The 15,701-nt window shown below is 51.7% G+C and overlaps 1 protein-coding gene and 1 long non-coding RNA gene across 5 annotated transcripts; both read left to right on the forward strand.

Moving 5' to 3' along the window:
• Window positions 1–1,290: 1,290 nt before the first annotated feature.
• LOC135319595 (uncharacterized) lies at window positions 1,291–4,600 on the forward strand. 3 transcript variants are annotated; one of them, XR_010378392.1, is made up of 4 exons: window positions 1,291–1,532; window positions 1,862–1,926; window positions 2,133–2,915; window positions 3,075–4,600. It is a non-coding gene; the product is annotated as an uncharacterized LOC135319595 (long non-coding RNA). The 3 variants fall into 3 exon arrangements; XR_010378391.1 differs by having other exon boundaries at window positions 1,862–2,915; XR_010378393.1 differs by having other exon boundaries at window positions 1,862–2,915; window positions 3,080–4,600.
• A 107-nt stretch (window positions 4,601–4,707) lies between these two features.
• ISG20 (interferon stimulated exonuclease gene 20) lies at window positions 4,708–15,287 on the forward strand. 2 transcript variants are annotated; one of them, XM_010975728.3, is made up of 4 exons: window positions 4,708–4,899; window positions 5,196–5,447; window positions 14,547–14,747; window positions 15,078–15,287. In XM_010975728.3, the coding sequence occupies exons 2-4, from the start codon at window positions 5,220–5,222 to the stop codon at window positions 15,162–15,164; spliced, it is 516 nt and encodes a 171-aa protein (XP_010974030.1). In that variant the 5' UTR covers window positions 4,708–4,899; window positions 5,196–5,219; the 3' UTR covers window positions 15,165–15,287. The 2 variants fall into 2 exon arrangements, with proteins under 2 accessions (XP_010974030.1, XP_010974031.1); XM_010975729.3 differs by lacking the exon at window positions 4,708–4,899 and adding an exon at window positions 4,906–5,079.
• The last annotated feature ends 414 nt before the right edge of the window (window positions 15,288–15,701 follow it).

A 15,701-nucleotide genomic window follows, 5' to 3' on the forward strand; every position in this document is an offset into this window, starting at 1 on the left:
ATAACCAAGAGCTCAGGTCACACAGGACCTTTGAACCCCATCTTTGCTTGCCACTTAATGGCTTGGAGACTTAGGCAAGTGTGTGACCTCTCTTGAGTCTGTTGCCTCATCTGTAAAACAAGGATAGTGATACAGCCTACCTCACAGGGTTACGAGGATGAAGTGCTAACTCCTTGGCACAGTGCTCGGCACATAGTGAGCTGAGGTCAGTGTGAGCAGCTCTTTTTCTTTAAGGATTGGTGTCAGCCTCTTCTGGATAACCCTTGAACATGCCCTCGGGTTGAGTGGCCTTGGCCCAGGCAGAACGGTCCTTGTGGCTGTTGCAGCAGGTGGGGCCCAGGTCGGTGAGGACACAAGGTGGAAGTTCCGGCTCTCACCGTTCCCTGTGCTGCATGACCTGTCTTCACTCAGCGTCCCTCTGCTGCAGGCAGGAAGTGACAATGGATTTCATGTCAGTGTGAGCAAGTTTCCTGGACCAGGAAGGAAGAGACACTACTGAAACCACACTACTGTGAACTCGAGACCACAGATTGTTCTGGGAGCTGATTGAGTCACTGTCTGCTGCTGGCCTGGCTCCAGGACTTAAAAGTGTAGCTGACGCCACACTCACAGCCAAGCTATAGCTTCAGTTCTTTGGTCTGCTGGTTGAGGGAGGATGGAGCAGTGGGGAAACATACTGGATTTAAAATTGGCTTTGTAAAACCATTTGTTCTGGAATAAAACTCAATTGGAAAACTGGGTGAATTGGCCTTTTCTTTGAATTCTTCCACTAGGGTGGGAGGCTGGCTTGGTGGAGGGTTTGGGGGCTACTGGGACACGGAATCTTGCTCACAGCTTTCGCCTTTGAAGTGGGTGGCTTTCAAGATGATGCTATGGGATGTGGCAAGAAAATACTAGAACTGCAGAATATGTTTCTTTTTTAATTTTATAACTGCCCTGTTATATAGAGCACAATTTTATTAAACTTGTTTCTCTGAAGGTATGTACTCACTTTTTTCTCTTAAAATTTTTTTAGTTTTAAATGAAAATAGATAATGTAAATTTACCATCTTCACCACTTTTAAGTGTAGAGTTAAGTTTGTTAAATGTATTCACTTTGTTGTGCAACTAAGTCTCCAGAACTGTTTCATCTTGCAAAACTGAAACTCTACTCAGTAAACAATAACCCCTCATTCCCTCCTCCCTTCAGCTCCTGGCAACTACAGTTCTACTTTCTGTTTCTATGAATTTGAGTAGATATTTCCTATAAGTGGAATCCTGTAGTATTTGCCTTTTTGCATCTGGCTTATTTCAGTTAACATAATGTCTTCAGAGTTCATCTCTGAGGTTGCAGTGTGTGTCAGAATTTCCTTCCATTTTAAGGCTGACTAATCATTTGGAGGTACCTGCCACCTTCTGTTTAACCATCCGTCCACTGGCATTTGGGTTATGCCCCTGTCCTGGGCTATTGTGAATAATGCTGCTATATCTCTTCAGGACCCTGCTTTCCGTTCTTTTGGGTGTATACCTGGAAGTGGGATTGCTGGATCATGGTAATTCTGTGTTCAATTTTTTAAGGACTACAATTGTGTTTTTGAGGAACACAATTTTTTGTGTTCACTTTGCACAGTGGCTGCACACTTTTACGTTCCCACTAACAGTGAACAAGGGTTCCAATTTCTCCACATCCTCTCTGACAATTTGTTATTTGTGGTCTTTTTAAGAATAGCCATTCTGACAGACATGGGGTGATATCTTGTTTTGATTTGCATTTCCCTGGTAGTGATGCTAAGCATCTTTTTCACATGTTTATTGGTATATAGTTTATTTTTAACTCATTCTTTTTATATCTGTCTTAAAAAAATGTATTCCTTTGGTACAGTTTGACCTGTTTAAAGTTGAACCACATACAGTTGCTGGTATTTGACTGCGATGGTTCCATCTGTGGTATGTAACTTACAAATTTACATACATACTTTAGGGGTCCGTGTCTGGCTGAGGTTGGAGAAGGCTGAGCTGGATTTCCAAGGGCAGGTTGCCTGTGGGGAGAGGTATCTGGCCCATTGCTATGAATCATCTGCCTGGCCTGCGCCCTGTACTCTGCTGGGGCTTCAGAGAAGGCCACACAGTGGTAACCTTTGTACCTGCTACAGGCACGAGAGGTGGGCCAACTGTGGCAGAATGTGTGTCTTGTAAGGCTGAGAGGTTTGCTCTGAGTGACTCACTTTCCTGCTGTCCCCTGAACCACTGAGATTCGTGGACTTGGTCTGGCCGATGAGTGACACCAGGTAAAACTGGGACGCATCATCGCTAGGGAATTCCCAGCCCACCTTCCTGGCTGGGGTCAGGGATTCCTCCCCTAGGCACTGCTCGCCAGTGCCTGGGTCTATCCTCAGAGCACAAAGACAATACACTTGAAAACAGTCAGCATGATCCACGCAGGATTCCAGGTGCTGGGGGCCCTCACAGCAAACCAAACAAATGGGAGGGGGAAAGTTAAGTGAACAAGTAAACTTTGCGGTATTTCAGGGGATGCGAATTTCTATGCAAGAGACCCAGGGAAGGGGATAGGAGGTGCAGTTTAAGATAGAGGCCAGGAAGGCGTTGGTGAGAGAAGGGAGGGAAAGGGAACAAACCAGAGAGATAACCTGCAGGAAGCTTTCCAGACTAGGGACAGCACATGTCCAGGCTCTGGGGACAGAAAAGGCCAGTGCTGGGAAAGGAGGTGAGAAGGGGGTGTGGGTGAAGGTGTAGGAGAGGGGCTGACCTTTGTCTCCTCCACCTGAAGGCGGAGGTCTGTCCTCCCCTAGCATGTGGTGAATGAATTAAGGAATGACACACCTCTGAAGGAGAGAGGCCGGTGGTACAGCTCAGTGGTAGAGCGTGTGCTTAGCATGCACAACGTCCCGGCTTCAATCCCCAGTACCTCTGCCAAGGTAAATAAACCTAGTTATTTATTAATTAGATATTAATTAAATTAATTTATTAATTAGACATTACTCAATTATTAACATCTTATTTATTTAAAAAATAAGCCTGATTACCTCCCCTCCCTCACAAAAAATTAAATTAAAAATTAAAAAATTTTTAAAAAGTAAAGGAGGCAGGATGACCTATTGAAGCACTGGGAAGAGTCACCATTTTGACAACGTGAAGACAGTGGTCCAAGATGAGATTGAAAGACAGGTACGATGCATGCAAGAGGGTCTTGGGAACTGTGCGGGAGTTGAGGTTTGAATTTTGATTTTTGTTTCTGATTTGACAACACTAAGTTCTTGAGCAAAGTGCTGTGACAAACAATGCAAGATATTAGGTTTTGGGAAAATTAATCTGGTAAGATTTGAAGGACAATTGAGAGCAGGGCATGAAGGAGGTGGGGAGACCCCGGTGCCAGCTGGGGCAGGTGAGGACTGGGGCAGGGCCATGCGTAGAAAAGAGAAACGCAGGGAAGACTTGAAGGTGCAGATTTGGACCTGACCATGGAGCAGGCCCACAACGACCATGGGGAAAAAATCGGAGGGGCAGGAATGTGTTCCGAGTCCCAGGGAGGCTAGAGGAGGTGAGGGGGTGAGGCCTGCAGTGGGGACGTTGATGTGTGCAGTTCAACCAGAGGGATGTGGGGTCCTATGGGGATTGTAGAAACAGAAACCTCCAACTGGATCTTTAGAGGGTTACTTTTTCAATGCACAATCATTTAAAGTAACAGGAATTTTACTTCATCTCCCCCTAAATCAGAATAACAAGCCTTTATGCATCTGAGAAACAAAAAGTTCCCAGTCTGAATTCAAGCAAAAGTTGCTCATTCAAAAATAGGAACCAAACACAACTCCTAACTCAAATTTGAACCAGTTGAACAACAAACAGGAACAATGCCTTATCCTTTAAACATATTTCAGTATCTGGTTTTATTTTTGAGATCTGTTAAATGAAGTTGTATGTCACTCGGTGAAAACACCAAGTACCTGGGGAAATTTCTTTCTAAGCCACAAATCTTTGTGACAACTGCGGACAATCAGATCTGACTGCTCAAAGCTTGTCCTGTATGGATCTGGGGAAGGAGGGAAGATGGGGAGCTCCCAACTCATCATTCAATCTCGTCTGATGAATGATTTCCTCATTATAGCTGATTCTGTTTTTGCCCCAGTTATAACTCACTCATTTATTCAGTAAATACTGAGTGCTCCCTATGTTCAGGCACTGTTCTAAGGGGTCAAAGTTCTAGCCTGGGAGAGAGTAGCCCCTAGGAAATATGGTGGGGCTGGTGGAATCTCCCTCCACAGCTGCTTCTTTGTCCTCAACTGTCAGCCCAGTCAGAGGCAGAGAGCGTTGAGGGCAGACAGATGGCCATTTCTGAGGCACCCCTGAACCAGTGGGGGCTATGAGGCCCCCTCACTGCCTGCTGGCCTTTGCTGGGCCTTTGCCGGCCCTTCCCAATTAATAGCCTCAGTGTCCCAAGAGCCAGCTCTCCCAGCCCCTGTAAAAGACCTCACAGAGTGTCAGATCAGTGGCTGCCCGGAAGTTGTGGGACATTCCCTGGGCTCAAGTCCTGGGGATGTTTGTTCTCTGGGCGGAGGGTAAGAAAGGAAAGACAGCTGTTGCAATGCACTCCATCCACTCAGCTGCGTCATCTGAGGTGGGGGAGGGCTTCAGCGGTTAGGGGGAGGGCAGGGGACAAGGGGGGACACCCAGACAGGGGGCGTGCCAGCTTCATCAGTCCTGACTTAGGCCACGGAGCTCCCCACCTGCCGGCAGCCAGAGGAAATGGAGCAGCCCAGCCCATGTGCCCGGCCTCCCACCCCTGACTTCACTTGATAACGAACCAGAAACTGAAACGGTCAGGATTCCCGGCTTGAAGTCAGAGATGAGTCACTGCTAAGAGCAACTGCAGTAGTCGTGGAGTGACACCCTAGAGGCAGACAGGTGAGAACGGGAGACAGGATGGAGGGTTCAAGGCATTTCTCCTGAGTAGCGGCCAGAGGAGGTGGTGGGAGGGGGCCTCCTGTTCCTAAGGCTGCCAGGCAGGACCAGAGAGAGACCCCGGGACGGCCATGCTGAAGAAGTCAGCTGGGGTGGCAAGAGGCCAACTTCCTTCTGTGCCAGGTGGTGTTTGTGACAAAGGGCAGGGCAGAGGGTGTAGGCTGGCTGGGAGGTGGCTGAGGATGCCTGGGGCCTCGGCTGGCCCTCGAGTGATACCTCTCCTGCCGCCCCCTCTCCAGCACATCTGAGGGTCCTGGTGGAACATGGCGAGAGGCATGGATGTGGTGGCCATGGACTGCGAGATGGTGGGGCTGGGGCCCTTTCGGGAGAGCGGCTTGGCTCGTTGCAGCCTCGTGGACATCCACGGAACCGTGCTCTACGACAAGTTCATCCGGCCCGAGGGGGAGATCACTGATTACAGAACCCCTGTCAGCGGGATCACCGCTCAGAGCATGGAGGGGGCTGTCCCGTTCGCCGTGGCCAGGCTGGAGGTAAGTGAAGGGCCATGTGCCGGCTAGGCCAATGAAAGATGCAGACAATCCCCTAGACCGCCCACACTTCCCTGGCACCTTCCTCGGTTGCCAAATCTGTGACCTGTGACCCCAGCCACATAAGATTCCCTGCCACCCCTGTGTGGGGAGAAACCCGTTGGTGTGTCTGTCCCTGAGAAGGCTTCCTGCCATCAGACAGCCTTAGACTCACATCTGGGAGCAGCCTTCAGGGCATCTGGTCTACTTTACTGGTCTTGTGATGGGGAAACAGAATCCTGCCTGATGTTCCCTGCACAATGATTTGGGGGCTAATTCCCCATTCTTTCTTCTTCACCTGGCTGTCCCTGGGGAGCCCTGTGGGGAGATGATGGGCAGGTCACTGGCTGGGCCCTTGGAAGGGGGCCTTCCTGATCTTGGAGGACAGGCCAGAGCCCCTTGGGCTGAGTGAGGGGAAGCTCACTTCCAGACCTGCAGCAGGCCATCCACTCACAGAAGTCAGTATGCCACCCCAAGATCTCCACCCTCTTGCCCTCCAGCTTATTGTGACATCTTCTCCAGTTTACTTTCTGTTTCTCTGAATCACTAGGTGAAAAGGAAACTTAATCACTGTAAAAGTGGCACCAGGGTTCGTCATTTCTGGGAAGGTGAACTCATCTGGGGGAAGTTCAGGTAGAACCCAGGGAGCTGAGGTTCGCCGCAATCCCACACTGTGCGTGCCAGGCTCCAGGCGCTGGAGACACGGCCACAACAATGGCCACTGTTTCCTGAGCACCGGTCACTCACCCGCCGTTCTCCTGAGCACTTGCCACCCAGGAGCCATTCACCAAACAGCCCGCCAGGAGCCGTTAGCACAGAGCTAAGAAGGCCAGGTTTGAATCTTGGCTTTGTTCCTCACCTGCTAAGTTACCTTGGGCAAGTTCCTCACCCTCTCTGTACCCCATTTCTCCACCTGGAAATGAAAATGAGGGTGATAATGATAGCAATTTCATAGGGTTATTGAGAGGAAGGAGGAAGTGCCTGGAGAGAGTGTGTGTGTAAGTCCTCAGAAACTGTTAGCTGCTCTGATTGTTGCTTAATAGTCCTCACATCCCAGATGAGGAAACTGAGGCTCTCTTGAGCCTCACAAACCAAACATTGGTTTGCTAGGGCTGCTGTAAAAAAGTACCACAAATGGGTGGCTTAGACAACGGAAATGTCTTGTCTCACAGTTCTGGAGGCTAGAAGTCCGAGATCAAGGTGTCTGCAGAGCTGGTTCCTTCTGAGGGCTGCGAGGGAGAACCTGCCTGTGTCTCTCTCTCAGCTTCTGACAATTTGCTGGCCATCTTTGGTTCCTTGACTTGGAGAAATATGGCCCAATCTCCACCTTCGTGCTCACATGGCATTCTCCCTGTGCGCTTGTCTCTGTACTCAAATTTCCCCTTTTTATAAGGACCCCGGTCATATAGGTTAGGGACCCAACCTACTCCAGTATGACCTCATCCTAACAATAATACCTTCAATGACCCTATTTCCAAAGAAGTCACATTTTGAGGTACTGAGGGTTAGGATTTCAACAAATGAATTGGAGAGGGGAACACAATTCAACCCATACTAGTAAATAATTCACATACGTTCAGATAATAGAATGAGGAAGGCTCCAATCCTCTAGAGCTGTGTGTCCAGCAGGGGGCCACCGGTCACGTGTGGTGGGTGGACACCTGAAAAGTGGCTGGTCTGAACTGAGATTTGCTATAAGTGTAAAATACACACTGGATTTCAAAGACTTGTATAAAAAAATCAGAAATTACCTCAATAATTTTTTATATAAACTGTTTATTGAAATAGTAATATTTTTGATATATTAGGTTAAATAAAACACAGTAAAACTGATTTCACCTATTTCTTTTTACCTTTTTAAATATGGCTGTTGGATGATCTAAAGTTACATACGTGGCTCACATTATATATTTTTCTATTGGACAACACTGTTCTAGAAGTACTAAGGGGATACTGAGGAGCCCTGAGGGCAGGGCACAGTACATCAGGGTGGTTCTGGAAAGACTCCATGAGGCTGGTGCTATTTGCAAGGGATGGGAGGAATCTGTATGCAACTCAGTGGGCCGTCGAGAGCCATGGAAGATTCTTGAGCAAGAGCACGGCAGGATCAAAACCACTGTCAAGAAAACCTCAACGGGGCTGCTGGGGAGGATGGATGGGAGTGAGGAGAGAGTTGACAGCAGAGAGAAGAGTCAGGGCCCCCGGGGAGCAGTTGCAAGGGCTTTGGTCATTAGTCATCCCAGACGATGGGAAAAAAGGAAGCATTAGGACAGAGGAGAACAACGGTGAGCCACTGGGAAGGGGTGCAATGTAAAGAAGAGGAGGGTCTGTTCAGGTGCTGATGGGAGGCCCAGGGACACTGCTTGGAGTTGCCCACAGTCAGATCCCCACTGAGCAGTTAGGCGGGCTGCACGGACCCATGCCTTCTTCTCCTCCACAGCCTCCCTTCCCATTATGGGGCAGAAAGAGCAGAAGAGCCCAGAGCAGGGGGAGAGGAGGCAGCGGAGAAATGCATTTCCATGGACGCCCTTGGCACTGGCCTGGGAGCTGGGACTCCTCGGTCCTCATCCAGACTTGGTGCCGAAATGCTTTTGTTTCTCAGTTGGAGATTATGCCAGGCCCTTACAGTGAGTAACACGGAGCACTGCCCAGAGTGGATACTTAGCCATTCAGCGGGGGAGGCAGGGATCTGAAGACCAGGCAGCTCTTTGGAACCACATCTGGGGTGCATATTTCCTGCTCCATTACTTACTGGTTCTGTGACCTTTGCAATTTATTGAATCTTTTTGAGCCTCAGTTTTCTCATCATGAAAAAGGAGTGTAGTGCCTCCTCCCTGGCCTCCTGTAGGTTGGGAATAGTGACATGGCTGGTAGCCCTAAGGATAGTGCCCAGTTCATTGCTGATGCTCACTGTGTGCCTGTGAGAGAATAGGGTGGAAACCCAGATAATACATCCAGGACCCTTCTCCAACTTCCCTGGAGAGCCATGGTCTTAGGTTCTGGCCCTCCAGACAGGCTCGTTGCCAGTATCTCCTACCCTGCTGCCCAAGAAACTTCCCCAGACCTGGCTCAGATCATAGCCCTCGTCCCCATCCCCACCCCCCTGTTCAAATAGTGCTAAGACTCCCCATTGCCTAAGGTTCTCCAGCCCAACGTCCATGGTCCTCCACACCCCACCTACCTGCCTTTTCTTCCTTCTCTCAGCTCAGCCATTGCCCTCCTGTGGTTCAGCCCAACCCTACTCTCCCCGTCCCTTATCCATTCCCTTAGAAATACTGACATTCTGGCCGGTCCAGGCCAGAGGAGTCCTGTGTGATGCCCTTCCCCACCCCTCCCCCTCCCCACCCCACCCCACCCTTGCCCTCCTTGCTACATACAGGTGCAGCTCACACACTTTAAAGCTTACCTAGCCACCCACTCAGGCCTGCCTAGCTCCACAGCTCCTGCCCTGTACTTCCTCTGCCCCCAGGTTGGACGTTGTGCTTGGCACACAGAAGTTGCCCTGAGAATGTTTCCGGGATTGGAGTTGAATTGATTTATACAATGCAGGAGTTCTGGCAGCCGCATGGAACAGAATCGCCTCTGTCCTCGTGTTGGCCTTTGCTGTCAAGGTGCAGCTATACACATCTAGCCCAGGGGGCAGAGAGCAAGCTCACTGCCTTTAGACTTGGCTGGATGTGGGTCCAATCTGAGCTCTGTCATCTGATTTTCCTGTGTCCTCTGGCTTGTTGCCAAACCTCCCTGTGCCCTGCAGTAGGCCCCTCTGCAACACAGGGGAGATGAAGTAGCACAGGGATATCCAGCATCCTGTCCAGGCCTTATTCTAAGCACTTTTTAACACACCATTGCCTTTACTCCCACTGCAACCCATTTTATAGATGAGCAAACTAAGGCACAAGGCTGAGCAAACTGTGCAAGGAAGGGGTGGAGCAGAGACAAATTCTGGCCCCAGGGCTTGCTCTGTAATGTTCTGATCCCATGATGAAAGTGTGTAAATGCGCTCTGTGAACGCTAAGGGCAGTGTCGGCGCAGTGTGGTGGGGGGGGTGTGGTACAAGGCAGCCGCCATCATTGGTTTTCATGAACGAAGACAAGGAGGCAGCTGGATCCCACTCATCACCCACAGTGTTTTAACCCCAAAGGGCAGAAGCCTATCAGCCATTTATCAGTCCCCTCAGGCCAGGTGACACCTCTTAGGTGAGTCTAGGGCTCACCAGGCATTGGTGTCACACAGTTATTTCTCAAAGGCCACTCACCAACCGGTCTCTCCCTCCCACAGGAGCGGTGAGTGGGCCTGGCTAGCGGCGAGCCACAGACTAGGCCATAGAAGCCAGGAGGGCTCTGGGGAGACACTAAGCCCCCAATTCCACCGAGGAACGGTGCTGCCACCAGGCACTGAGATTTTGAGTGGGTTCCCCTCACCTACTTCTCTTTCTTATTTTTATTTTTTTTTGTAATCTGATTACATCGCTTTTACAACGCAAGGTAATTGCCTCATTATCTTCTGACACCTGTAGGTCTGACTGTCTTCTAGAGCAGTGGTTCTCAATGCACTGTGATGTTGCCCCCGGGGGGACTTGTAGCAGTACCTGGAGACATTTTTGTTTGGCATAAGTGAGGCGGGGAGCTGATTCTTTCATCCAGTGGATTGAGGCCAGGGATGATGGTGAACATCCTACAGTGCACAGGCTAAACACTCATACCAAAGAAGCATCTGGCCCCAAATGCTAATAATGCCAAGGTTGGGAACCCTGGTCTACAGAGAGCCCCACAAATCAGACTGTCAGTACAGGAGGGAACCCTGAGGAGACCGAGGTCCAGAGAAGGGTGGTGATGTGCTCAGGACCACACAGCAAGCTGGGATACAACTCAGTGCTCAGATTCAGGGCTCTCACCTGGCAGGTTCATGCTTTTTTAATTAATTTTTCAATCTAACAGTAATTGTTAATTGCTTGTAACTCACTCTTGTAACTAAATGCTCTTTTAATGTTAACCCAGTATGGCAGTAGCATCCACCCCGTGACTTAGGTCGGGGAATAACAATGACTGTTAGTTGTAAATAAAGAAACTGAATCTTGGGTGGCATCGTGGTTTAGGTGGGAAACAGGAGGTGACAGTGGCTTGTGAACAGGGAGTGATTGCAGCTGTACCCGTGGGTAGCCCTTGCCTGGGTCAGAGTGCCTCGTCGGGCCTCTCTGGGGCTCAGCCAGATGGATGAGGGTAAACCTCGCCATCCAGGTTTACCCCACGTAAGCTGCCTTGTGGGAAGCAGACACGAGCTGGGGACAGGGGCACCTGGAGAGCTTGGCAGGGGACAGGAGGAAAGAGGGGGACCAGAGCCACTCCTGAAGATGACAGTAGGGGACCCGGGCCTCCACAAGGGCAACGCTCTTCAGAGGCCCTTAGAATCACGTCTCCTGGCAGCCAGGAATGGATGAATGGATGCATGAACCAGTAGAAAGATGGAAAGACAGAGGCACAGTGGAGGTGGCGGGCTCTGAGCTGCTGGACAGGCTTCTGTGCAGGGATTTCCAAACTTGGCAGTAGGGAAGAACACCCTGGAACCTTTGCTAATGCCCCTCTCCTGGTACTGTTGATTCAGTAGGTGAAGAGTAGGGTCCTGTCCTCTGGATTTTTCACGAGGTCCCCCAGGTGATTTTTTGATCAGGACCATCTGGGAAATACTTGCACTAGAGGGGAAACACAGTGGGGAGAGAATGCAGGCGGACTGGGCCTGTCACCCCCCACCCCCCGCATGTGACGTGGGTACACACCACTCTGCATCTCCCCTTCCCTGTTGATAAGATGATATGATAATCCCCGCCTTATAGGGGCCATATTCCCAGTTCAAGAAATCTTCACTGAGTGCTGTCAAGGCCCAGCAGTGCTCTGCACTCTGAAATTAATAATGCTAACAGAGCCCCACGGTTCCCAGTAGGTGGTAATAATAACAACTATAATAATAGTGACAGGGTCAGGCAGATCCGGACACTGCATCTTGGCAATCAACTGTGTGACCTGGGCAAGCCTCTTACCCTCTCTGATCCCCAGCCTCCTTCACCATAAAATCAAAGGAAGATTATTCTTGTTGAGAGGCCTCATGATGAAGCGAGGAAAGTACCTGGCACAGTGCCAGGTGATGAGAACAGATGGATGAATGTCCCTTTCCCCTGCCCACTCCAGTTCTTTCCAGGAATCCGAGCCGCCCCTGCGTTTGACACACCAGCCTCATGACACTGATTCAGGGCAGGTCAGCTGCCAGCAGGTCACAGAGCCCTGAGGCTCTGCCAGCTGGCCCCTCTCCCTTTCCTGGGTTTCCCTCCCAGCCTGACCTCAGAAAGTCTGTGGAGCCTCACCTTACCAGGCCCTCCCCTTACAAATGGGGAAACTGAAGCCCAGAGGTGGTCTTCAACCTCCCTGAGACCACACAGCAAGTCCCAGTAGCCTTTCCTACCAGGTGCCCAGCATCTTTATTCTGAAGAGCTGGCGTCTCTCTGCCAGATAAACTCTTCTGTTTTCCCTACGTCTTCTTCCTTTCTTCTGCTTGTCCACCCCCTCTTATTTTATTTGTCTCATGATGAGTCTCATGGTCCTGAATGTAGCCCCTTTGGGGGCCCTTGGGCTCAGGAAGTGATGAATTTCTCAGGAAACCACCTCATGATGACTTGGCCCTTTTACGCCTGGGACTGGCTGCGGCCGACACTGGGATGCGTGGACAGTCCCCTCAGAGCTTTGCGTAAACTGGGCCTGAGCCAGCCCCTAGACCGGGAAAACAGACCACGTTATTCAGAAACATAAAGATGTCAGCAAGGAAAGGCATGTGGCCCACAGCCGGCCTGCGCCTCTACCCCTGCCCTGGGTGCCGGCCAGAGCGCTTTCCCCCACTCGGAGGAGTCCCCTGGAGCCGCTGCTCTGAGGTCGTGCGCCCTGGTCACCCAGACCAGCAGCATGGGCACTACCTGTTAGAAAAGCAGCATCCGAGTCCAAGTACCTCCTAAGCTCAAGTGTGACAAATGCTGGTGTCTCTCATGGGGCGGCCCAGCTTCATTCTTCGAGCGCGCTTTCCCCAGTCCCCAGGCTGGGCGGGGGCTCTGTCCAGAGGTGCCCCCAGCAGAACCATGGTAATGGCGGGGCAGGCTGGTGAGGCCGCCTGTTGCCCTAGCAGGACAGACCCTGCCTCCAGTGCTTTCAGAGCCTCGGCCTCCTCTTCTGCAAAGTGGCCACAAGGGGGAGCATATCAAAGGCCCCGCATGGTAGTGTTGGGGTGGGGGACACCAGCAGCAGGAACAGGACACGGGAGGGTGTGAGCCATCCAGAAGGCTCCTTGCCAGGCACAGTGGAAGAGATGAAGGCTGCCAGAAAGCTGTCCAAGGTGGGCCTGAGACAGCGTGAGCTGCTCTTCGGCCGGGGCCTGTTACAGCTGGCCCAAGGCTCCCCTTCCATCCTCCCCAGGGGCAGCCAAGGGACGGAAAGGTGACCCACCTGTGTGGCCAAGATTGAGGCTCTCCATGGGGCCACCATGGGAGAGGAGGTGGGAATGGAGGCACACGTGCAGGGCACAGGGCTGGGGCACTCTTGGGGTGTCCTCCGCAGCTTGGCCACTGGGCTGGTGGAGGCCTGGAGCAGGCTGGCTCCTTCTGCATAACATGGTGGGTGACACGCAGGCACCGGAGCCAGCCTGCTGGCTTAGAGGCCTGGCTCTGTCACTACCTAGCTGTGTGACTGTCCCAGGTATCTCATGTGCTTAGCGAGGCACCCCAAAAGCCCATGCTCCAAACAATGTCAATATTTACGTCACTCAAGCATCTGCAGTCCGGGCAGGGCTTGGCAGAGGGGCACAGCGGGTTGGCTGAGGCATCTGGCAGGACAAGGATTGGAATCCTGGGATGGTTTGCTTACCCACCTGTCCTGGCGTTCTTGGGCACATCTCCCTACCTCAGGGTGGTCTCCCCAGCATGGTGGCTTCAGGTAACTCAGGGCTGCCGGGACACTGGCCCCGCAGAGAGGTCAGACGTTACACAGCCCAGGCCATGTTTAAGGTGAGGGGAGTTAGACTCCATCTTTTGTGAGAGGAGTGTCAAGGAAAACCTGAAAATTTGTTTATAACCGTCAGAGTCACCTTGAGTAAATTACTGCACTTGTCAGGGCTTCAGTTTTTTCATCTATAAAATTCAGTTAAACGCAGCCTGACCCCTGCCACCTGCCCCATAGCTGTATGAGTTTTCTATGCCTGCTGTAACAAAACCATAGACCCGGTGGCTTAAAACAATGCAAATGTATTGTCTTACAGTTCTGTGGTCCAGAAGTCCCACGCAGGTCTCCCTGGGCTGAGACTGAGGTCTTGGCGGGGGTGGGGGGGTGGGGCTGTTCCTCTCTGGAGCCTCTGCAAGAGGATCTGTTCCTTTGTCCTTTCCAGCTGCTAAGGCTGCCGGCCTTCCTGACTCTCGGCCCTTCCCTCACCTTCCCAGCCAGCGACAGCCCATCAAGTTCTCACATCGGATCTCTCTGATCTTCACATATAAGGTCCCTTGGGGTGATGTTGGGCTTACCTGGATAATCCAGAAATTCTGCCTATTATCAGATCATCTGATTAGCAACCTAAAGTCCACCTGCAACTTTAATTTCCCTTTGCCAAGTAACATGTTCACAGGTCCTGGGGATTAGGGCGTGGGCATCTTTGGGAGGTGGTTATTCCACCTGCCACTGTAGGGTTTTTGAAAGGATTAGATGATGTAATGTATGTGACATACTTCGAGGCTGCCTGGCCCATGGGACGTGCTCAGTAAGTTCTAGCCATTGCTATAACACACAGGAACCACGGAAGGTGTGGGGATGGGCCTTCTGCACAGAAGGAAACTGTTGAGGGTGAGGAGGGGCCTGGACCAGTCTCCTCTTTTTATCGATGATGTATGTTTGAAGCCCAGAGAGGGATGGTGATTTGCTCATAGTCACACAGCATCTTAAGGAGGGGCTGCTCTCCGCCAGCCTCCATGATGGCACCAAGTTGCCCCACACCCACCCAGAGGACCTGGGTGATGTGTGGGGTGCATGTCTTCCTGGCCAGATCCTGCAGCTCCTGAAAGGCAAGCTGGTGGTGGGTCACGACCTGAAGCATGACTTCAAGGCACTGAAGGAGAACATGAGCAACTACGCCATATACGACACGGCCGCCGACAAGCTGCTGTGGCGCGAGGCCAACCTGCAGTACTGCAGACGTGTGTCCCTCCGCGTGCTGAGCCAGCGCCTCCTCGGGCGCCACATCCAGGTGAGGACCACCGCCTTCCCAGGCTGGGGCTGCACCCGGCTCTGGGGGCCTGGCCTTCCCTCCAGGACTCTAAAGTCTAGGACTCAAAAGGGCACAGCCTGGCTCTCAGGATACTGGACTTCGTGGCGGCCACACCTGGCCTAGTGCTAATGGGTGAGGCCAGGCCTGCTCCAGCCACCTGCTGAGTCCAGGGTGTTGGAGGCCTGGGGAGACTCACCCACAGACCCACGTTGGGCCCTGGAAGTCAGGTGTGAGCAGGGGAGGCCCGGTCCCACGGGGCACCTGGATGCAGCCCCGTCCCAGTTCCCCACTCTGTGCCTGTGTCTGCAGGACAGCCGGTTGGGACACAACTCCGTGGAGGACGCCAGGGCCACGATGGAGCTCTACCGAATCTCCCGGCGAATTCGAGAGCAGTGAGGGCTCCGCCTGGTGGTAACCAGCCCCCTCCCCATGGACTAGAGGCCTTCGTCTATGGGACAAAATCTCCCTTGCTTTTGGAAAATGCATCATTAGCAGTAAAATGGCTTTATATTTTCTTTACTCCTTTGGATCCTCTTCTTGGCTTTTTCTTTCTTCTCTCAGAGCTGGGAAATGGTGGACAGGACCCAGCACCGAGAGGACAACAAACATTTGAGCCAGGATGGCTGCTAGTGACAATTTCCTTAACACCTTGAATCCTGTGAATACCAGAAGTCCGTGTGACTTAATTCACATTCCTGTCTCTGCCTCCCCTTTCCAGCTACATTTCTGCCCAGAAAGGTGGCATTATTTCCTGGGGGTGGCACCTGGCTCAGAGGCCCATTCATCCCATCTTGAAGTTGGTGCCACGGTACTGATGAGCTTCAAGGCAAAGGTACAGGAACTGTGATGGGTGCCACCCTTGGTGACCTTCAGCAAGTCATCCCTCCTCTTATTTGTAAAACAAGGAAGGAAAAGTAGGGGACTCTGGAGTCT

The sequence above is a fragment of the Camelus dromedarius genome, chromosome 29 (assembly GCF_036321535.1).
Source record: "Camelus dromedarius isolate mCamDro1 chromosome 29, mCamDro1.pat, whole genome shotgun sequence".
In the NCBI taxonomy this organism is placed as follows: Eukaryota; Metazoa; Chordata; class Mammalia; order Artiodactyla; family Camelidae; genus Camelus; species Camelus dromedarius.

Excerpts from the sequence above, each read along its gene's own strand:
- ISG20 (XM_010975728.3), top strand. The coding sequence starts at position 5,220 with ATGGCGAGAGGCATGGATGTGGTGGCCATGGACTGCGAGATGGTGGGG. Across the intron at positions 5,448-14,546 it reads TCGCCGTGGCCAGGCTGGAG|ATCCTGCAGCTCCTGAAAGG; the intron begins GTAAGTGAAGGG and ends CTTCCTGGCCAG. Across the intron at positions 14,748-15,077 it reads TCCTCGGGCGCCACATCCAG|GACAGCCGGTTGGGACACAA; the intron begins GTGAGGACCACC and ends CTGTGTCTGCAG.